Source organism: Prionailurus viverrinus, chromosome D1, assembly GCF_022837055.1.
Source record: "Prionailurus viverrinus isolate Anna chromosome D1, UM_Priviv_1.0, whole genome shotgun sequence".
Taxonomy (NCBI): Eukaryota; Metazoa; Chordata; class Mammalia; order Carnivora; family Felidae; genus Prionailurus; species Prionailurus viverrinus.
In genome coordinates this window covers 1,709,943-1,731,407 of record NC_062570.1, presented here as the reverse complement: position 1 = coordinate 1,731,407, position 21,465 = coordinate 1,709,943, and the positions used below count along the sequence as shown (strand labels likewise).

Below are 21,465 nucleotides of genomic sequence, written 5' to 3'. Positions count from 1 at the left end.
TTTTCCCATTCAACTATACACAGTAAAATAGAAAACTTGCCAAGGAATGTAAGAAAATCAACCCCTACTCTGCTCCGCTTTAGATAACCTCAGAATAACAAAACACAGATGATAATGCCGACTGGGTATAACCTGAAGGGTAAGGTAAGGGAAATTCAAGGCAAACTCCCAAGAATTCAGCAATGTCCCTACACAAAGGAAGCAATAATGTGCTAAGTGCTCTCGCAAACAGCTCAAACAATAACTGCCAGTCAGAATAGCAATCAAAAGAAAGAAATGCCTTTCTTCCACAACTGTACGAAGAAACTTATAGCAATTTGGAAAGCTGACTGACAAAATTAGGCAGAATATTCCAGAAAATAAAACATCAAAAATACAAACTTCAATAGGCAGAACTCTCAAATATACTAGCCTTTATAATATTCTATGTCTTCTGGCTCTTAGTCACAGACTATAACCAGGTAACGTTCATTATATGAGTCAAGTGCCATAACATGTACATTAAATAGTGAGTACGTGAGAATCTGAGATCAATTTTAGTAATACTAAAACATTAACATAATAGCCGTTTAACCCAGAAACTGCTGACACTACCTCACGCAAAGTCATAATTACCTTCACATTTCCTTTAACTCCCTCCAACCAAGAATGATTTACTCACAGAAATACACTTTCAGAGAGACCTCACAACGACCAACATTCTACTATGATAATCTCAAAGGATTAAAACAATCCTTTGAAAATAAGTAAAAGATGGTTTCCTCTTGAATATTTCTAAGAAGGCACTTTACCTGTAACAATGGCACCTGGGTAATAAGTGACTTGAGAATTATTCCTACATAAAAATGAGTAGACCATTACAGCCACGTCTGTACCCTTTTTCGGAAATCTGCACAAGAAAATTAGATGGATACGCCAAAGAAAACAATGTTTTTAATGTTTTCACTCCAGTTCTAGAGTGCCTTCTACATTACTTTGGCACATTTTACAACTAGTATCCTTCAACATCTATCAAAACTAGTACCTTCAGTTCCAACTGGCGAACCCAAACTATATTATTAACAACTTCCGACAGGTTTTTGCCAGCAAGTGGTCCAGACGCCTCACCAGGAACTCCTCGGCATCGATTCTCAAAGTCTAATCGAAAATCTGTAACATTTAAGTCAAATAAATGGTTACACACATTCGGCAAGTATTTCCTAAATGCTTTCCATGCACCAAGTAGTACATTAAAGGTGGTGAACAGAAAAATAGTAAGACTTGGTCCTTTGCCCTCAGGAACCTTACCATGCAGCCAATGAGACAGAGAAAGAAAATAACTAATTTTTAAAATCTGTAATTTGACGCGCCTGGATGGCTCAGGTGGTTGAGTGTCCGAATTCGGCCCAGGACATGCTTTCATGGTTCGTGAGTTCAAGCTCCACATGGGGCTGACAGCTGTGCTGACAACTCGGAGCCTGCCTCAGACCCTCTGTCTCCCTCTCTCTCTGCTCCTCCCCAACTCGCACTGTCTCAAAAATAAACATTTAAAAGAATAAATAATAAAAATCTGTAATTTGTAACAAAAATAGTAAATTAATCTTCCACCTATATTGTTAGAAGATACAGTCTTAATCCTAAATAGTATACAAGAAAAAGTAACCTACAAAAATATTTTCTCAGGTAAACGCTATAATCTCTGATAAACTTTTACCTTTTACTGAGTCCACAAGTCTTGCCAGCAAAGTTTCTCTTTCTAACATCAATTCTTTACTTATAGTTGGACGCTTCACCAGCTCTTTGTATTTCAGAAACGCTTGAAGAAGCTAACGTAAAATAAAAACAGTATATATTCATCCTAAGTTGATCAACTTAGTAAATACATAAGTATCTCCTAAAACAGCTTAAGGGAAATATTTCAGCATTTTACCTGCTGTGGGCTGTCCTGAATTTCTGAAATATAAATTTTCAATTTTCCTGCTATTTTCTGTTCCGCAGGTGCAATAATTTTTTCATACTGAGACACTGCAGCTTTCCATAAAGGCTAAACAAATTAACAACATTATTAGACTTTTAGTATATAAATGTCTGCCTTGAGAAGGACGACACAAACAGGAAATTGACAGACAAAACAGGATTCAACCTCAGTATATGGATTATAATGCACAGGATTCAGGCCGGTAAAGGGTTCAAATACTCGAGTCAGGCATATCATTTTCTCTTCACTGGCAGGTAAAAAATAAAGAAGCTTCTCATGAATTGTTCTAACAGCCAAGACCTAAAACATAAAATATCAAAACAACAAATTTATTTAAATCAATCTAAAGTCTAAATATACTGAGCCAGAATTTATTTAAACTAGGTTCACTGAAATGAGTGATGATAAGACTAATCTTGAGAATTACAACTCATCAGCAAAGTGGCGCTCGAAGATCTATCATTACACTACTGTCCATGTGCTCAAACCTCATGAAAACATCAAATCTAAATGTTTTTAAACGTGTTTAAAGTTCATTTAAGCAACGTTTTAGAGTCCTCAACACATGTAAAAACTTCTAATTTTCATTATTCTGCATTAAGTTCCATTCTACTAATGAAATAATATGTTAACAACCCTGTTATGTGTAGTTTACAATAGTAGAAAACAAATTGTTGTATTTTGTATCTAAAACTTCCCCCATCAGGGGCACCCAGCTGGCTCAGTTGGCAGCACACACAACCAACTGTTGATCTCAGGGTTGTTGAGATCAAGCCCCAGGCTGGCCATGGAGCCTACTTTAAAAAAAAAAAAGAAAAAATTGTCTATAGTTTAAATGAATAAAAGGTGTGGTATTTTAATTTAAAAAATAACGAATAAATAAAATGTCCGGCACCAATTAAAAAATTAAGTAAAAACATTACAACCTTTCATCGAAGTTCAAAATAGGACTACAAACTACTGATTCAGTTTCCTCTTGCTAAGACCAAAAATACCAATATAACAGCCATCTACTGGGAAGGCCTGAAACCACCAGCCGTTCCCCAACCACACAACTGTTGCTAGATACCATTTTTCAGTAAAAAGCAGCAGAGAAATGACTAATTCCAGAAACGAGGCACCAGACTGTCCAAGATGGGTGGGCATACTTGGGGGCCAAAAGTAAGGGAGTCGTCAAGGAGACAACTGGGTTCCTGTCAAAATGACCTAAGAGCCAACGTAAGTGGGCACTCACTGCACAAAGCTCAGGCAATCTGAGGACGATAACAGCTCTAATAGACTGAAACTCAAACTGTAAGAACGTGCAGCTTCCTAACAACACTAGCATTTCGTTAGTCATATATGGAACTTACCATGATACCAGCTTATTATTCATTGTTCTACACAGTGACAGGGGCTTCTGGGTGGCTCAGCTGGCTCAGCAGCTGACTCTGGATTCTGGCTCAGGTCACCATCCCAGGGCATGGGATGGAGCCCCACATGAGGCTCTGCTCTGAGAGCACAGAGCCTGCTTGGGACTCTCTCTCTCTCTCTCTCTCTCTCTCTCTCTCTCTCTCTCTCTGGATTCTGGCTCAGGTCACCATCCCAGGGCATGGGATGGAGCCCCACATGAGGCTCTGCTCTGAGAGCACAGAGCCTGCTTGGGACTCTCTCTCTCTCTCTCTCTCTCTCTCTCTCTCTCTCTCTTTCTCTTCCCCCCTCTCTGTCCCTCCCCTGCTCACATTGTCTCTCAAAAGAATAAAAAAGAAAAAGAAGAAAGAAAGCAGATGGAAACCAGCACTTAGGTGGTCCCACTGGGCACCGGGCACTGGGTCACATGACCGCCACAAATTATCTCACACGAGCTTTAATTCTTATTCTCTCCCAAAAGAATAAATGATTTCTCTCAGATGTGTAATGCTTATTACTGATAAATACATGCCCAAACAAGTGAGGACTACCTGACACTTAACGTCAGAGATCCAGAGAAACGAACGATACCTCTTCCAGGCGCTTGCCCAGTCTGTCGAGTGTTTCAGGGAAGTATTTCTCACTTTTCCACGGATGAGGAACATAGCGCTGCCACACCTGACCCGTGAGGTGGTTACAGGCGATCACCCACTGTTCACAAATGGACACACCCGCTCTGAGGTGGTCTTTCACAAGATAGTAAGGATCTTCCCACAGATTCAAAGTTCCCAACTTCTTCTGAACAAATCTTCCAAATGAACCACCTAATAAAAGAGAAAGCAAATTTTTTTAATTTTTTTAATGTTTTAATTTATTTTTGAGAGAGACAGACAGAGAAAAAGCGGGGGAGGGGCAGAGAGAGAGGGAGACACAAAATCAGAAGCAGTCTCCAGGCTCTGAGCTGTCAGCACAGAGCCTTACACAGGCCTCAAACTCACGAGCTGTGAGATCATGACCTGAGCCAAAGTCGGACGCTTAACCGACTGAGCCACTCAAGTGCCCCAAGAAAGAAAATTTTTAATGGAAATGTCTTTTTAACAAATAATTATAGAACACATGCTTATGACAAAGTTTAAAATAATACAAATTAGCAAACTAAGGATCTATGAAATACCACATCCACATCCTTAGATTATCAAAAACAAATACCTTTCAAGACATGCATGCACACACACGTTTGTTTTTATTTTCGCATCTTTCAATATACCATGTGCACCTTTCAAGCGCAGAAATACATATTATTTTTTCAAAAGGTTGCAGGGCCTACTGTGTGGATGTAGCATTATACAACCAATTCTCGAATGCTATTTGTTTCTACTCCTACAATGTTTCTCTACTCCTACAAACGATGCCACAGTACATGTCCCTGCCCATATACCTCGATGTGCTTGTGTAATATTTCCTGAGGATAAGAATGCCAATGGTATTCTCTAGGTCAAAAAGCATATGCACTTTGAATACTGACAAACCAATACCCTTTAAGACTTTGGAAATCATTACAAAATAAAGCTTAAATTAATACATGTGTAGGGACTACAAATCTATGTAAATTTACTTGTATTCGTGGTCAAAGAATTTGACACATATTATTTAAATTAACCAACTACATACAAATTTCCATTTAAATCATCCTATATGATTTGCTCTAAAAGTTACCCTAAGCAACAATTATTACATTAAGGAGCACTTTCAGTAAGAACTTGAAAGAAAAACTAGAAGATAATAAGGCAGGCTTCCAAAGTTCCACAAGTTTACTTCTTTACCAGTACCTATGACATCTAAGAGATGTAACATCCGTGACTCAGGAAAGTGATCATGCTCTGTTTGTCTCCACACATCATCTACAACATCCCGGGTGGTCTCCACCAAGTCAACCACTTCCAGTAAGGATAGACTGTCCAAGTTATAGAACTCCTAAAACCAAAAGGCATTCATTTTTAAACGTAATGGTAACTGTACCTTAGGCAATACAGTCAACATTTTCCCAGACTTTTCAACTGCTACAATTCTAAGACCTGTCACATCACTTTCACCTCCTTTTCCTACCAGGTTGACGGGTTACTTCTTGATGCAAATACCCTACAAGTTCCCTCGCAAACATAAATGCCATGACAGCCAGGAGAAAAAATGAGAATGACAAAAAGTCGATTCATTTACTTTTGCTCTTGACCTAATTTTAAGTTTGGATTCATTTCTCCTAGTTATTCAAAGGAAGTGGCCTTAATGACTTACGGACATGACCCACTGTAGTTCACACGTGTCGTCATTCGGTCACTGTGCTGCACGTTACCAGTAATACAATTAGAGTTCAAGATTTCTTATTTTATATTCCATCATTATCACAAAACGAGCTTAAAACCATTTCAAACACTTCACTAACATGGTATTATTGAAACAATCTTGGGAATAAAGAGGAAATTACTAGGCATTTATTTTGAAAAGAATCTTCACTTATTCAACCTCTGAATATTTCAAAGAATAATCAATCGAGTATAAAACTAAGACTTTTCATACTTCAAATTACTTCAAAACGCTAATTTGAATAAAGCGAACATTCTTTCAAAAGGACCACTGCCTCCACGTAGATTAACGTCTGCTAGTGTTTCAGGCTTTGCTTTTCCTATCTACCTGCAGAAAAGTAATGACGTTTTTGAGAAAAATATGTACTAGAGATTAGAATCTACCTTTCGTACAAGTTTTCGTTTCTAAGTTGTACCCATGTTACATGCACACCTTCAGAAAACCCTGCTACACATGAAGGATGTACTTCGTTCATAACCATCAAGTAACAGCTGTAAAACAGAGGGAACTCTGATGCAGCTGGGCCCTAAGCACCTCCATCTGAAGCCTGGCATGTGACTGTGTAGGAACCACGTACTCTTGCGATGGTTTCAAACAGCTCCTTAAAATAGCCAGCTCTCTCTCTGCTAATCTGCTTACTTCCACGATGAGCTTCTTCCACCCAGAACTGGAACTCATCACTTGGCGTAAGAATACCTGAAAAGGTATAAAGGGAAAAAAAGAAATACCCATTGAGAATGAAAAGCCAGAAAATTATCTGGTTCATTTGCTGATTACGCGTCTGTCCTGTACTCTCGAAGATGTACATAAAGTTTTACGATTTCTGTCAACAGACAGTTCTTACCTAAATGCACTAACAACAATTAACAGCATCAAATTTATGCTTTGCAGGTTTGGTGCTCAGTATGTTTCCCGTATGTGTCTGTCAACCATCCACATGCAGGCTGTCAGTCTGCATCTAATACTAGCAAACTTGCTTCTGCAGCACACGGCTTTCCGAAGCCTTTGTAGCAACTGCTACAATTCTAAAACCTGTCATATCACTTTCGCCTCCTTTTCCTACCAGGTTGACGGGTTACTTCTTGATGCAAATACCCTACAAGTTCCCTCGCAAACATAAATGTCATGACAGCCAGGAGAAAAAATGAGAATGACAAAAAGTCGATTCATTTACTTTTGCTCTTGCCCTAATTTTAAGTTTGGATTCATTTCTTCTAGTTACTCAAAGGAAGTGGCCTTAATGACTTACGGACACGACCCACTGTAGTTCACATGTGTCGTCATTCGGTCACTGTGCATACCGTGCATCTCAGTGAACACCATCCAAATTAGAAATGATTACAATTTAATCAATAAATACTTGTAATTTAATGTCAAAATATAAATAAATAAAAATAATCTTACTTTTCAATTTGCTTTTATATTTCCCAAAGAACTGGACAATTTCTAGTTGCTTAATCACACACTGCAAATATGTGCACTATTCTAGGCCTATAGGATTCAAAAAGTGTCTGATTTACTGCTCAAGCAGAGGGTAAAACTGTATCCAGTACTGTAAAATAGGATTTGTGTATGTCATGCATTTCATGTGAACAGTTCATATAAATAATATCATCTACAAGTACAATAAAATTATAACTAGCTTCAGATAAAATACTTTTTAAAATTAAAATCAAGTATCTTTGCCAAGTAGACCATTAGGGGTCAATCCTATGTATTCACGGATGCCGGATTTATGAACTCATCCATTTCCTAACATTTACTTGTAATCTGAAATCAATGCCTGCGGTGTTTTCGTGACCGCTCACAGACACGTGCAGAGCAACAAACAATTCAAGTCACCCCATGAATACATTCCCAGCTGAGGCTCTACAAAGCCACGCTGCCTGTTTCAGATCTCCTGCTGTAAACAATTCTCCTTTTTGCAACCTATCCAGCTGCATGTTTTTCTCATTTGGGGGGCTTTTTATTGGTGAGTGCTCTGTTTAAGATGGCCCCCGAGCATAGGACCAAAGTACAGCCTAGTGTTACCAAGGCCAAGAACACTGCGATGTGACTTCCTGAGAAAATACTTGTGTTAGAGAAGCTTCACTCAGGCACGAGTTACAGGGCTGTTGGCAGTGAGCTCTAGGGTAATCACCAATCTATATTAATAACAGTGTCTTTAAGCAGAAACACACGTAAACTATGGTTCTATGTTGAGTAGAAAATGTTATGACCAGAGGCTCACAGGAACCTAACCTTGTTTTCGCCCGAGGAGCTCTATTCAGTGGTTACCGATGCAGTGTTCACAGTGAATTTACAGAATGTAACTACCGCAAATTGTGAGAAGCAACTGCATTTTCTCTTGCCGTGACTTGCACATTGTTAAAGATTACACCTTCCTCTTCTCAAAATCCTTGTAAATCTACTCATTTAAAGGAAGCTCAGGCTCAGAAAAGTCTGTGAAAAAATACCTTAATTTACTAGCATACTAGTAAGAAAGCTATTTTGACTTTAAGTTAGGGTTCTCTACCTCGTGTGTCATCTTCCTTAAATTTCAATTTTGATAAGTTAGTGTCTGATCTTCGTAGAACTACGCCCAACCCAGCTTCTAGTTCACTCAAAAGATTCTGAAGTTTGGGATCAAGGTCTCTGCTCCATTCCTGATCCTAAATAAAAACAGACAAGAGCAAACATTGACCACAAGTTCCCCAATCAAACTGGCCCCCTTAAAATACTGTTGAGAGAAATAAGTCCAAATACACCATGCCACTCAAAGCCTGACTACCTCCATCACATAAGGGAGAAAAAAAAGTCCTTTCAACAGTCAAAACTTTGTAATTTCCTGTATAGCAACATAAGAGCTGTGTGGACTGCATTTATACCTTTCTCCCATTCTTCTATTTGTCAACGAAGCTGACTTTAAAATTTTTTTCAATTTTTATGAGACGTTTTCAAAAACAAAAACACTGGGGCGCCTGGGTGGCGCAGTCAGTTAAGCGTCCGACTTCAGCCAGGTCACGATCTTGCGGTCCGTGAGTTCGAGCCCCGCGTCGGGCTCTGGGCTGATGGCTCAGAGCCTGGAGCCTGTTTCCGATTCTGTGTCTCCCTCTCTCTCTGCCCCTCCCCTGTTCATGCTCTGTCTCTCTCTGTCCCAAAAATAAATAAACGTTGAAAAAAAAAGTTACATTATTAAAAAAACAAAAACACTAATGATATTAATAAATAAAATAATATTTTTCTCTGTGTTTATAGAGACATTAATGCAAACCCCTATGTTAAAAACAAAAAACAAAAATGACCGTACAGCTACTTTATTTTACTTACCTTTAACAACATTGGTGCAAATACTTGCCGCACGGCTTGATAGAGAGAATTTATAGGTGATTCTAACATAGATGAAACAAGAATGTTACTATGTAGATTCTGATCAGTAATTACTTCAGGTCGCAGCTTGAAAAACACCAGCACTTTATCTTTTGTGTCAGCAAAATCAATCTAGGTGATAAACAAATGATTCTTAAAGTTACCTTCATAAAAGTTAATATTTGAAACAAACTTTTCCCTAAAACGTTTCCCCTTGGGGGAAAAATAATTCAAATAATTACAGCATATTACAACCCATCTATCCCTGCTCCTTAAGAGTATCTGGGTATTAAAATGTATCCCCACTTCCCATGTGACTGTATCATAAAGCTACAGTGACAAGTGGTTCATAAACAGAAATCACTATACAAATATTGTGGACATACACTGCCAACTACTCCACTCCAACCAGACTCGGTACTAACAAAGTTGCATGCCCCAGCTACAAACTGATGAGTAGTCATCTCCACTCTATTCCAAAAAGTCTATACAAACGATGTTAATTATACCCTTACCTGAAACTAGCATTTTAAAAGGTGTTTTTTAACTCAATTCAAAGCTACCAAAAGGAACTTAAGTTGTCTATCTCCTAGATTATCTTCATATGAATCAAAATTTTTCCTTAAAGTACTTGAGCATCTTTTTATTAATGTTGTATAACTAGATTATTTAAAGTTGGAACTCGATGAGCTAAATTGGAATTCATGAAAGCAACCATGTTTAAAGTTGGTCAGTTCATAGTAATTAGTTCATTAGCTGCAAAGTCTATCACCCAAAAGAAGTTTTTGCATTACATACATATTTCACATCTTTTCTCACTTCTTTTTCCAGGAAGAGAAGTATATGCATTTAAAAGCTTTCAAACAAGTACACTGCTGTGTATGAAAACGCCTTCTAGATGAGATTTCATGAAACTTTTATCCTGGTCTTTATATTTTTATGCACTAAGAGGAAACCGGCATTTATTTGGTGTTGCTGCATTTCTCAAACTCCCATCTGCACACATTAAAATTCTATTGCCAGGGGCGCCTGGGTGGCTTAGTCGGCTGAGCGTCCAACTTTGGCTCGGGTAGTGATCTCATGGTTCATGAGCCTGAGCCCCACGATGGACTCTGTGCTGACAGCTCAGGGCCTGGAGCCTGCTTCAGATTCTGCATCTCCCTCTCTCTGCTCCTCCCCTGCTCGCTCACTCTCTCTCTCAAAAATAAACAAACATTAAATTTAAAAAAAAAAAATTCTAGGGGCGCCTGGGTGGCGCAGTCGGTTAAGCGTCCGACTTCAACCAGGTCACGATCTCGCGGTCCGTGAGTTCGAGCCCCGCGTCAGGCTCTGGGCTGATGGCTCAGAGCCTGGAGCCTGTTTCCGATTCTGTGTCTCCCTCTCTCTCTGCCCCTCCCCTGTTCATGCTCTGTCTCTCTCTGTCCCAAAAATAAATAAACATTGAAAAAAAAAATTAAAAAAAAAAATTCTATTGCTAGCAGATCATTCCAATAACAAGCAGGTGAGAATAACAAGCTGCAGATACGTAGATTTGAAAAATTCACTCCTTAGTCATTAAGTGCTCCATTCCCTTGTACTTTCTCCCCCCACTTATCTGAAGAAAGAAAACGCAGAAAATACACGCTGTATCATCATACTTTGAAAACAGTAACCATAGTCACTGGCCAAGGCTCCCAGGTACCAGCCAGGATGAGGAGTTTCGTCCTAAACAAAGTCAGAGCTAAAGCAAAGGATCAGTTGACCACAGCTGCTCGTCATTCCCTGAAAACAGGGAAACAAAATCACTACTCCTAGCTGCCTCTCCCGCTAGTTTCCCTATCAGTGGCAACTACTATTCCCCCTTAGCTGACTAAATTTTGATAGCTATTAATTCAAATTACAAAGCTGTTCTTCTTTGAGCTTGCAAAATAACTTCTCACCTGCTGGGACCCATCAGGCATCGGCCTGCCACAACCCACTGCCTGTTTTTGCACAGCCCACAAGGCAAAATAGGTTTAAAGAAAAAATCAAAAGAATAATGGCATCTCATGACCCTTAAAAATTATATGAAATTCACTTATCAGTGTCTGTAAATAGTTTACTAGAACAGTTTTATTTTACTGTGAACACAGTTTTATTGGAACACAGTCTTACTGCTTCATGTACACGTGTCTTTCACACACGGCAGAGCTGTAGTCTCAACAGAGACACTACGGCCTGCAGAGCCTACGTTAGGGCTTGTCTGGCACATCACAGAAAATGTGTGCCAACCTCTAGCCTATAGGATAAAGCACAGCACATTGGTGTCTGGTTTAAGACGACCAGTGGAACTCGAGCTCAGTCTAAATGGTGTCCAAGGTTCTCGGGGATCACCCCATGCCATCAGCTGCCACACTCCCCAACCATGACACTGCTGCAGTCACTTAATTCTTTTGCCGGGTCCTAGAAACCAACGAGAGACGCAGCTGAGGGCCTCAGGACTCTTCATTTCTTCTGCTTAGAACACTCTTCCTCTAAACCTTATGTCTGCCCACAACTCATTCAAGTAACTCACTTCTAAGTTTACCAATTCAGACAGGTAGTCCCTCCGCCCCTATTTTAATGCAGTTCCAGGCTCCACCCCCATCACTAGAACATTATTCTATTTTTATCCAAACAGCACTTATCACGGGGTGCTTAGGGGCTCAGTTAAACATCTGACTTCGCCTCAGGTCATGATCCCACGGTTTGGGGTTCGAGCCCCACATCGGGCTCTGTGCTGACAGCTCTCGAAGGCCTGCTTTGAGTTCTGTGTCTCACACTCTCGCTTGCTTGCTCAATCTCTCTCAAAAATAAATAAAACATTTAAAAATTAAAAAAACAAACAAACAAACAGCACTTGGGGTGTCTGGGTCATGATCAGGTCATGATCTCACTGTTCCTGAGTTCGAGCCCCGCATCCGGCTCTGCGCTGACAGCTTGGAGCCTGGAGGGGCTGCTTTGGATTCTGTGTCTCCCTCTCTCTCTGTCCTCCCCCACTTACGCTCTTTCTCTCTCAAAAATAAACAAACATTAAAAGAAAAAATTTTTTTTAAAAACAGCACTTATCAATGCCCAAGATTATGTTACACATCTGCATGAATGTCTGTAGCCTATTTTGTCCACTCGAATGTTACTCTGTGCAAATTCTGATGTGTTCATGGCTTTACTGCAAGCACCCAGGACAGTGTCAAACCCGAGTAAGTACTCAGTAAACATCTGGGAACTTCTTAAGTCACGCTGACTCTCAGACATCTAGGGTACAACTTCATAACAAAACAGTGGGTGCCTGGGTGGCTCAGTCGGTCGAGCATCCGACTTTGGCTCAGGTCATGATCTCGCCGTGCCCGGGCCCCACATGAGATGTTCTCTCCCTCTGCCCTTTGCTCACTCACACCGTCTCTCTCAAATAAATAAATAAATAACGTAACAAAACATTTTCCAAGGTGACTAACGGTCTGTCGTGCGGTACAGGACTCCACATAAAATACGTTGTTGGGCTCCAACGGAAATGGCATTAACTTTACAGAGTTGCAGCTTCAATGTTCGATACCCAACCCAAGATCCCTCTGTGCCCATTTGCGCCCATCCACGCCCTCCCCGTTTTCCCAGGCCTGTATTTACACTTTCAGTGGCATCTACCACAGTGTGCCCTGACTCATTGTTTGTAGAGGAGTGTGTGTCCTCTCAGGCCACCGGAGGGCGGAAGCAGAGAATCCTCTTCTGAAATCCACTGCCAATCAGAGAAGCGGGGTAGCTCACACCCGGGAGTCCTATTTCCCATAAAATAGAAATAAAAATAATCCCTGTCTCACAGTGTTGCTGAGAATATCATACGAGGCCCTGGGCACAAGTGCTTCCACCAGTGCCCGATCGGGTGTCAAGAGAAAAGGAGCGGCAATCTATGAGCAGGCATCCTTCTCGCGTCTTCCTACCACACACGCGCGGAGCCAAGAGCTTGCCTGTATTCAGTTCGAAATAAAACTCTACTCAAGAGAATCAGTCTAAGCCCAGGACTAACGAATCCTAGCGAAGGGGGTGGAGGGCTCAATCACCCAAACAACTGCACTCCACGCTTACATCTGTTCAACCTAGTGATTCGGGCCTATAGGACAGGAAGAGGTCATAAAATAGGCGCTGCGGGGTGGATGGGGAGGGGCACTAAGGAGGGAGCTGCTGGGGTGAGCACTGGGTGTCCCCTGCAGGTGATGAAGCACTGAATTCGACACCTGAAACCAATATTGTTCTGTATGTTAACTCAAATGTTTTTTAAAAAACACAGAATTCAGCAACGAAAAAAATAAAAATCAAATCAAACACGCCTTTCGTCCATCTACTGAGACCCTGTAATGTGGGAGGCCTTTCTTTCCTGCTCGTGAGGCTACAGTTTACTTACTTAAGTCCTGATCGCCGAAGGAACCATTTGTTAAGCAATCCTGCCAGTGAAGGCAGTGCAGGAAGTCCATCAAAATATCTCAAACCAGGATTCAAAAATAATAATAATAATTTAAACTTTGTATTATATCTTTTCCTAAAAGATTCAAATTCCTAACCAAACTTTCCCTCTGATATAGGCTCAGCGCATACCCCAAAAAAAGATACCCTAGAATTTGCCTCAAAGAACTTCAAGAGGCAGAAAAAAAAGTTTTTTTGATAAATAAGGTTGATGTTTTTAGTTGTAACATACCTACAGTCTTTAAAAGAATCCAGAAAAGCACAAAGGTGCTCTGCTCAGGTGCACAGGTGTGGGCAGGGGTAGGGCTGGGGGGGGGGGAGGGGAACAGCCTGGCTCCCTAAGAGGGTGGAGGGACTGAGGGGGAGGCAGAGGAGGTCCTGAAGGTCAACACCAGGTTGGGGGTGGGGGAGGGGGAACAACCAGGCTCTGAGGATGGAGGGGAACAGCCCAGGCTGCAGAGGGGCAGAGGAGGAGGGGGAAGGGCTGCGGAGAATGAGGGGTTGGGGTTGAGGGAGACAGCAGGGCTGGGGGGAGTGATGAGAGGGACAGCAGGGCTGGGGGGAATGAGGGAGGCAGCTGGGGGGGACGAGGGAGACAGTAGGGCTGGGGGGGTGAGGGAGACAGCAGGGCTGGGGGGATGAGGGAGACAGCAGGGCTGGGGGGTGAGGGAGACAGCAGGGCTGGGGGGGATGAGGGAGACAACAGGGCTGGAGGGGGGTGAGGGAGTCAGCAGGGCTGGGGGGGATGAGGGAGACAGCAGGGCTGGGGGGGTGAGGGAGACAGCAGGGCTGGGGGGTGAGGGAGACAGCAGGGCTGGGAGGTGAGGGAGACAGCAGGGCTGGGGGGGGATGAGGGAGACAGCAGGGCTGGGGGGGGATGAGGGAGACAGCAGGGCTGGGGGGATGAGGGAGACAGCAGGGCTGGGGGGGTGAGGGAGACAGCAGGGCTGGGGGGGGTGAGGGAGACAGCAGGGCTGGGGGGTGAGGGAGACAGCAGGGCTGGGGGGGTGAGGGAGACAGCAGGGCTGGGGGGGTGAGGGAGACAGCAGGGCTGGGGGGTGAGGGAGACAGCAGGGCTGGGGGGGGGGATGAGGGAGACAGCAGGGCTGGGGGGGGATGAGGGAGACAGCAGGGCTGGGGGGGGGGGGTGAGGGAGACAGCAGGGCTGGGGGGTGAGGGAGACAGCAGGGCTGGGGGGTGAGGGAGACAGCAGGGCTGGGGGGGGGGGATGAGGGAGACAGCAGGGCTGGGGGGGGATGAGGGAGACAGCAGGGCTGGGGGGGTGAGGGAGACAGCAGGGCTGGGGGGGTGAGGGAGACAGCAGGGCTGGGGGGGTGAGGGAGACAGCAGGGCTGGGGGGGGTGAGGGAGACAGCAGGGCTGGGGGGTGAGGGAGACAGCAGGGCTGGGGGGTGAGGGAGACAGCAGGGCTGGGGGGTGAGGGAGACAGCAGGGCTGGGGGGGATGAGGGAGACAGCAGGGCTGGGGGGATGAGGGAGACAGCAGGGCTGGGGGGGGTGAGGGAGACAGCAGGGCTGGGGGGTGAGGGAGACAGCAGGGCTGGGGGGTGAGGGAGACAGCAGGGCTGGGGGGTGAGGGAGACAGCAGGGCTGGGGGGTGAGGGAGACAGCAGGGCTGGGGGGTGAGGGAGACAGCAGGGCTGGGGGATGAGGGAGACAGCAGGGCTGGGGGGGGATGAGGGAGACAGCAGGGCTGGGGGGGGATGAGGGAGACAGCAGGGCTGGGGGGGGTGAGGGAGACAGCAGGGCTGGGGTAATGAGGGCAACCGCAGGGCTGGGAGCGGAGGGAGCGGGGACAGCGAGGCTCTGGGGAGAGGCGGGGAGGGGCGGGTAGAGACAGCCGGGGTCTCTGGGGAAGCGGGGAGGCATGGAGACGGGGGACGGGTAGAGACTCCCGGGCTCTCAGGGAGGCGGGAGGGGGACGACCCGCGGACGCAGGCGGAGGAGGCCCACGACCCCGGCCGGGCCTGCGGCGCGGAGGGGCGGCGGCGGAGGCGCGGGGCCCGTACCGAGTTGGAGAAGGTGACGCCGGCGTCCGAGCGCTGCACCCTGAGGAGCATCTGGTTGCCGTCGTCCAGAAAGTTGTTGACCTCTGGGCAGCCGTCCGCCCGCGGCTGGTCGCAGGGCTCCGGCAGGAGGCCGAAGTAGTTCTGGGTGGTGGTGAGGAGGAAGGCCTTCCGAACGTCCCGGGCCCCTCCCGCCATGGCGGCGGCCACGACGCGGGGACACGCGGGGTCCGGGGGCCGCCACCCGACCGGCGCAGCGCCGCTCACACCGCCCGCCGCCGGCCCGCTCGGCTTCGCGGTTGCCAGGGCCAGTCGCTATGGCGACGGGACCCGACGTCGACGCGGGCCGCGCGCGCGCCGTGGACGTTAACGCGCGGGTGCGCGCACGCGCCGCGCTGGGAGGCCGCCGCCGCTTCCGCGCCTTGCGGCTGCTCGTCGGTCGCCGCCGCGGAGGTAAAGCTTTCCGGTCGCAAAAGCCGGAAGCGGTTGGAAGCGGTCCACACGGTCCTCAGTGAAGCCGCGCGCCCCGGATTTCGGAGGGCTGGGCCGCGGGGCCCCGCTGCACCTGCAGCGGCCGGCCGCGCTTGGAGGGACGCTCCCTTAAAAGTCGCTTTCGGAGGAGGCCGAGGACGAGTGGTGGAGTGCAGCGGTAACTCGCTTGTTGCATCTACCCCTCCCCTCTTTGTGTTGCCCATTTCCCACCTCTCTTTATTAACGAACTTCAGGAAAACGTAGAAGTTTTCGGCGCGGTCGGGACCTGAGCTTGCGGCCACCTGTGACACCAGCACAGCCGAATCCTGGAGAAATGCAGGACGTGGGGCGTTATCGTTTTCTACGCCGTGGCGTCATTGTGAACTCCGATACTGCTGCTCGCTGATCCCGGTTTTGTGAATCCAAAAATTATCTTCCAAGAACACTGAGCCCCGGAGACATGGGCCCTGCCCGGAAAGCATTTTGCTGGCTTTATCCTCGGGAACTTGAATAGGTTACGGATTTTTTTTTTTTTTTTTTTTTTTTTTGCATTCAGGAGTCACAACTTCCTGCTAAAACTATATTATTTTATCATTGCAAAGAGGGTCTTTTGATCTGCTGAGCATCTTGCTTAAGATTAGGGAGTGCGAACTAAAGACAGCTGAACTGCTGTGCCAGATGGTGGGAGAGAGGCGTCCATGAATTGGGATTCTGGTCACTGAATGGGGAAAAAATCCAGACAAGAACCCAAGGTGACTGACTAGCCAAAAAAGAATTTTGAAAGCGAAAGTGGCTGGTATGGATACAGAGATACCCGCTCTGCAGCGGGCGTTATGACCCTTCACAGGGTCTTCAGGAAAGTCACCACTACTCACAAATGCTTGGTCTGGAGGAGTTGTTTTGCTGGAAACAGAAACGGTTGGATTTAGCATCCATGACAACGTGGTAAATGTAAAGGCAGCAGGTGTAGCGACAGGAGTCAGGAAAGCAGTTGAGATCCTACGAATGCTACCCTTCCAGAAACTTGTGGGACTCTTGGGTGGGCTTTGGACTTCCACGAGATAGGAAATTGGAGTGTTTGAGTGTAGTTTAACCCGGATGTCCAGAAACATATAAACTCCAGCTGACGCGTAAACCCTGTGAGGATAGGAATTTTGTATGTCTTGCTCACTGCTCTGTACCTAGAATTAGGCATAGAGTGGAAAGGTCCCTGTACTCCTGAAGCTTCAAAAAGGAGGAAGGAATCTCAGAGATAAGTAACTTATACAAAGCCACAGAAATGATTAGCTGTAGAACCAAGATTCATATCGAGCTCCAACTCCAAACCGATCTCTGGGCACGACGCCACAGTGGTACGCAGCCAGCTATCCACCAGTATCCATTGTCTCCAGCCACAGCTAAGTAGCTACTTCCAGGGCACCCCACTCGGTTGGGCGTCCCACTCTTGGTTTGACTCTGATCATGATCTCACAGTTCAGTGAGTTCCAGCCTGCGTTGGGCTCTGTGCTGCTAATGCAGAGAATGTTTGGTTCTCTCTCTCTTTCTGCCCCTCCCCTGCCCCTTGCTCATGCTGTGCTCATGCTGTCTCTGTCTCTCTCAAAAATAAACTTAAAAAAAAAAAAAAAAAAGAACTAGCCAGGTGTGGCCATAATGTAACTCTCATCAGCAGAATGCGGCCAGAAGCAATGTGTGCCATTGACAAGGGAAGTTTCAAAGAAGGGAGTGTGCCTTCAACTTTGGCCAGCTGGATACAGACAACAAAGCCATAACAGACGACCGAACCACAAACCAGTAGGACCTCAGGGCTCCTGGCTCCGTGTGGAGTAAAGCCAGCAGCTGTTAAGTAAGCAAGAAATAACCTTCACTGTGTTTGAGCCATTTCACATTATATTTATGGGATCTGTTTTTTTAGAGTAACGTAAGCCACTCTAATCAATAGAGTAACTGATCTCAGCAGTAGGGTGCTATTTGTTTGTTTGGGGTTTTGTTTTGTTTTTATGTTTATTATGAGAGCATGAGGGAGAGAGAGAAGCTCAAGCAGGCTCCGAACCCGCAGCATGGAGCCCAACGTGGAGCTTGATCCCAAACCAAGAGTTGGGCACCCAACTAACTGAGCTACCTATGCACCCCCGTTTTTTTTAATTTTATGTAGGACATTGGTTTAGTAGTTGGCTAGCAGGTAGCATGAAATGTAAAGTGGAGGACAAGGGACAGGACCTTTCTGAGCTAAAATTTCCTGATTTTGTTCTATATTTGTATTTTTCAAACATCAGTTCTTAAAGGCTGTTGCCGTTTGGAATCTGGAACCATATCAATGATTCGACATCTCATACTCAGCTATGTTAAAAGCCGTTGGTTATCTTGTACTCTGAATGGATTTTTTACCTAGGCACGGTTTCATAACATCACACATCGGTCATTTGGAAAATACTGGTTCACTGAGCTATGAGGAACTTCCAAATGTTGATACGTTTCATAACACAATATTAGAACAATCACATGCATTAGTATACCACTCAGCTCACAAGTCTCTATGTCTGAAGAGGTTGTTAGGTTTACAACAGAGAATGTAACTTTTCCAAAATTCTAATTTTTTTAATATGAAATTTATTGTCAAATTGGTTTCCATGCAACACCCAGTGCTCCTCCCAACAGGTGCCCTCCTCCATGCCCATCACCCACCCTCCCCCCCCATCAACCCTCAGTTTATTCTCAGTTTTTAAGAGTCTCTTATGGTTTGGCTCCCTCCATCTCTAACCTTTTTTTTTCCTTCCCCTCCCCCATGGTCTTCTGTTAAGTTTCTCAGGACCCACATAAGAGTGAAAACATGGTATCTGTCTTTCTCTATGTGACTTATTTCATTTAGCATAACACTCTCCAGTTCCATCCACGTTGCTACAAAGGGCCATATCTCATTGCCACGTAGTATTCCATTGTGTATATAAACCACAATTTCTTTATCCATTCATAGTTGATGGACATTTAGGCTCTTTCCATAATTTGGCTATTATTGAAAGTGCTACTGTAAACGTTGGGGTACAAGTTTCTAATTTTTGCATGCAAACTTGAATTTTATCATCGGCAATGAAAACTGACAGTTGTTTTCCTTGAAATAATAGCCTTGAACCGTAAGAGACTCTTACCACCAGAGAACAAACAGGGTTGATTGAGGGAAGAGGGTGGGGGGTGGGCTAGATGGGTGATGGGGACTAAGAAGGGCCCTTGTTGGGATGAACACTGGGTGTTGTAAGTGATGAATCATTGAAGTCTACTCCTTAAACCATTACTACACTATATGTTAACTAACTAGAATTTAAATAAATTTTAAGAAGATAGCCTTATTAGAGAATGCATTTTTGAGAAAAATGTCTGCTAAAGGCTCAGTCTCGATAACCAGGGCTTTTCTGCCATAAATGGCCTTATGTGAATACAGCTGCTGGTTCTGATCAGGACTCCAGGCCCAGGCTCCTTCCTGCAGGCAGATCGCGGGTCACTGAGCCGCCTGCGTGCCTTGTGTGTGCTTCATCTCATCACCCAGGACGTGAAATGACTTGTCCTCAAGCTCTGGGACTCGGTCAAGATGGTAATCTTTACCCCTTTATTAAGGAACTCTTCCGGGAAACCGGGATCCTTTCCTGTGTGTGCATGGAGGTGGAGACCGGATGGCTTCTGGAACAGTTGTGTGCCCCAGTCTCCATCTGGGCCAAGGTGCTTGCAGTTTTAGTAGCCGCATTAGTTTTCCAGTGTTTCATCACCAAGAACTGCAAAGCTACCCGCTTAAAACAACACCTCTTTTTGGCGCCTGGGTGGCGCAGTCGGTTAAGCGTCCGACTTCAGCCAGGTCACGATCTCGTGGTCCGTGAGTTCGAGCCCCGCGTCAGGCTCTGGGCTGATGGCTCAGAGCCTGGAGCCTGTTTCCGATTCTGTGTCTCCCTCTCTCTCTGTCCCTCCCCCATTCATGCTCTGTCTCTCTCTGTCCCAAAAATAAATAAAAAACGTTGAAAAAAAAATTAAAAAAAAAAAAAAACAAAAACAACACCTCTTTTAGCATGAAGTCCCGCCTGTCAGTAATGGGGAAACTGCATACACGGATGTCCACTAAGGATCTCCTGTAGCTTAAATCAAGACATGGGCCGGGCTGAGTTCTCCCCTGCAGCTTGGGGGTCCTCTCCCAAGTTCAGACCATTGAGGCAGAATTAAGTTCCTTGCAATTGTGAGACTCATTCCCCATTTCTTTGCTGGCTGTCGACTGAGGTTCCTTTCAGCAGGTGGAGGCCACCACATTCCTCACGTCTGAGTTCAGAGCCAGCCAGAGAACTTTCCCACCCATCAGTTCTCCCATCACACCTCTTGTAACAGAAGAGAGGCTCATTCCTTTTAAGGGTTCACCTGATTAGACCAGGCCCAGTGGATGACCTTCATGAACTTTCAGTCAACGGATTAGTAAATTAAGCGTGGGAATGACAGCCCATGCTGTCTGCAGGTGTGGCGCCCCATCTCAAGGTCAGAGGGCTGCACAGGGTGTACCCACCAGGGAGTCAGAACCTTGGGGCCCCTTCCGAGTTGAGCCTGCCTCAGCTACCCTTGCTTTTGCACCACCGGTGAAAATGTCAAGCAGTTAAAGAGGCATAGAATGTCCCACCTTGTGAAAATTGCTTGATCTCCCAAACCCCTGAAGATGTCTTAAGTTCCCCCGGGGGTCCAGATGATCTCTAACGGATCTACATCTTTTCTACGGCGGTGACTGCAGGAAAACGGGCTTTTTCTGTTTTATCCATTATCTTTGACAAGTATTGGGTAAATTATTTATCATGTTAGTTATAAAAATTGCTCCCTTAGGGCGCCTGCGTGGCTCAGTCGGGTGGCCGGCTTCAGCCCAGGTCATGATCTCGTGGTCCGTGAGTTCAAGCCCCGCGTCAGGCTCTGTGCTGATAGCTCAGAGCCTGGAGCCTGCTTCTGTTTCTGTCTCCCTCTCTCTCTGCCCCTCCCCCATTCGCACTCTGTCTCTCTCTGCCTTTCAAAAATGAATAAATGTTAAAAATTTTTTTAATTGCTCCCTTTATTAAATATATTCTTTATACTTACCCAATGGAAAGAAAGAATACCATGGGATTGTCAGACAATTTTTTGTAGTAAGGCAGTAATCGTCTCGTTTGTGTTTTTAGACCGTGCTAGGGGGAACATACTGGAGAGATGTCATTTCAGAACCTTGCCTTCACACTTAGAAAGGCTGAAACTCACTCTTGGGCATCGCCCTCACATATTTCAATCACCAGCAGAGAGAAATGTACACTCTAATAGGACACTCAATGATCAACTCACATACTGAAATCTACTCACCTCTCTGCATGTGTATGTGTCCCTATGGAAGACAAGGAACTCTGTTTTTTCTGAATGTTTCTGAAGTCCCTGAGAAATTGCTAGCCACTACTTCTGGGACAAATAGGGAGCCAGATGCTCCT

The 21,465-nt window shown here is 45.2% G+C and overlaps 1 protein-coding gene across 10 annotated transcripts in view; it reads right to left on the bottom strand.

Moving 5' to 3' along the window:
• The window catches only part of DYNC2H1 (dynein cytoplasmic 2 heavy chain 1), a 355,486-nt gene extending 339,634 nt beyond the window's left edge, over positions 1-15,852 (bottom strand). For 5 of the 10 annotated variants that reach the window (XM_047878737.1, XM_047878734.1, XM_047878738.1 and 2 more), the window contains exons 1-10: positions 15,536-15,848; positions 9,017-9,187; positions 8,223-8,358; positions 6,285-6,403; positions 5,170-5,320; positions 3,938-4,170; positions 2,123-2,257; positions 1,910-2,023; positions 1,694-1,805; positions 1,025-1,149 (exon numbers count right to left, since the gene is read on the bottom strand). In XM_047878737.1, the coding sequence (XP_047734693.1) occupies positions 1,025-1,149; positions 1,694-1,805; positions 1,910-2,023; positions 2,123-2,257; positions 3,938-4,170; positions 5,170-5,320; positions 6,285-6,403; positions 8,223-8,358; positions 9,017-9,187; positions 15,536-15,730 (1,491 nt within the window). In that variant the 5' untranslated portion in view covers positions 15,731-15,848. Of the gene's footprint in view, positions 1-1,024; positions 1,150-1,693; positions 1,806-1,909; positions 2,024-2,122; positions 2,258-3,937; positions 4,171-5,169; positions 5,321-6,284; positions 6,404-8,222; positions 8,359-9,016; positions 9,188-15,535 lie in introns of all 10 variants that reach the window. The other 5 variants (XM_047878739.1, XM_047878741.1, XM_047878743.1 and 2 more) reach the window with 4 other exon arrangements.
• Between the last annotated feature and the right edge of the window lie 5,613 nt (positions 15,853-21,465).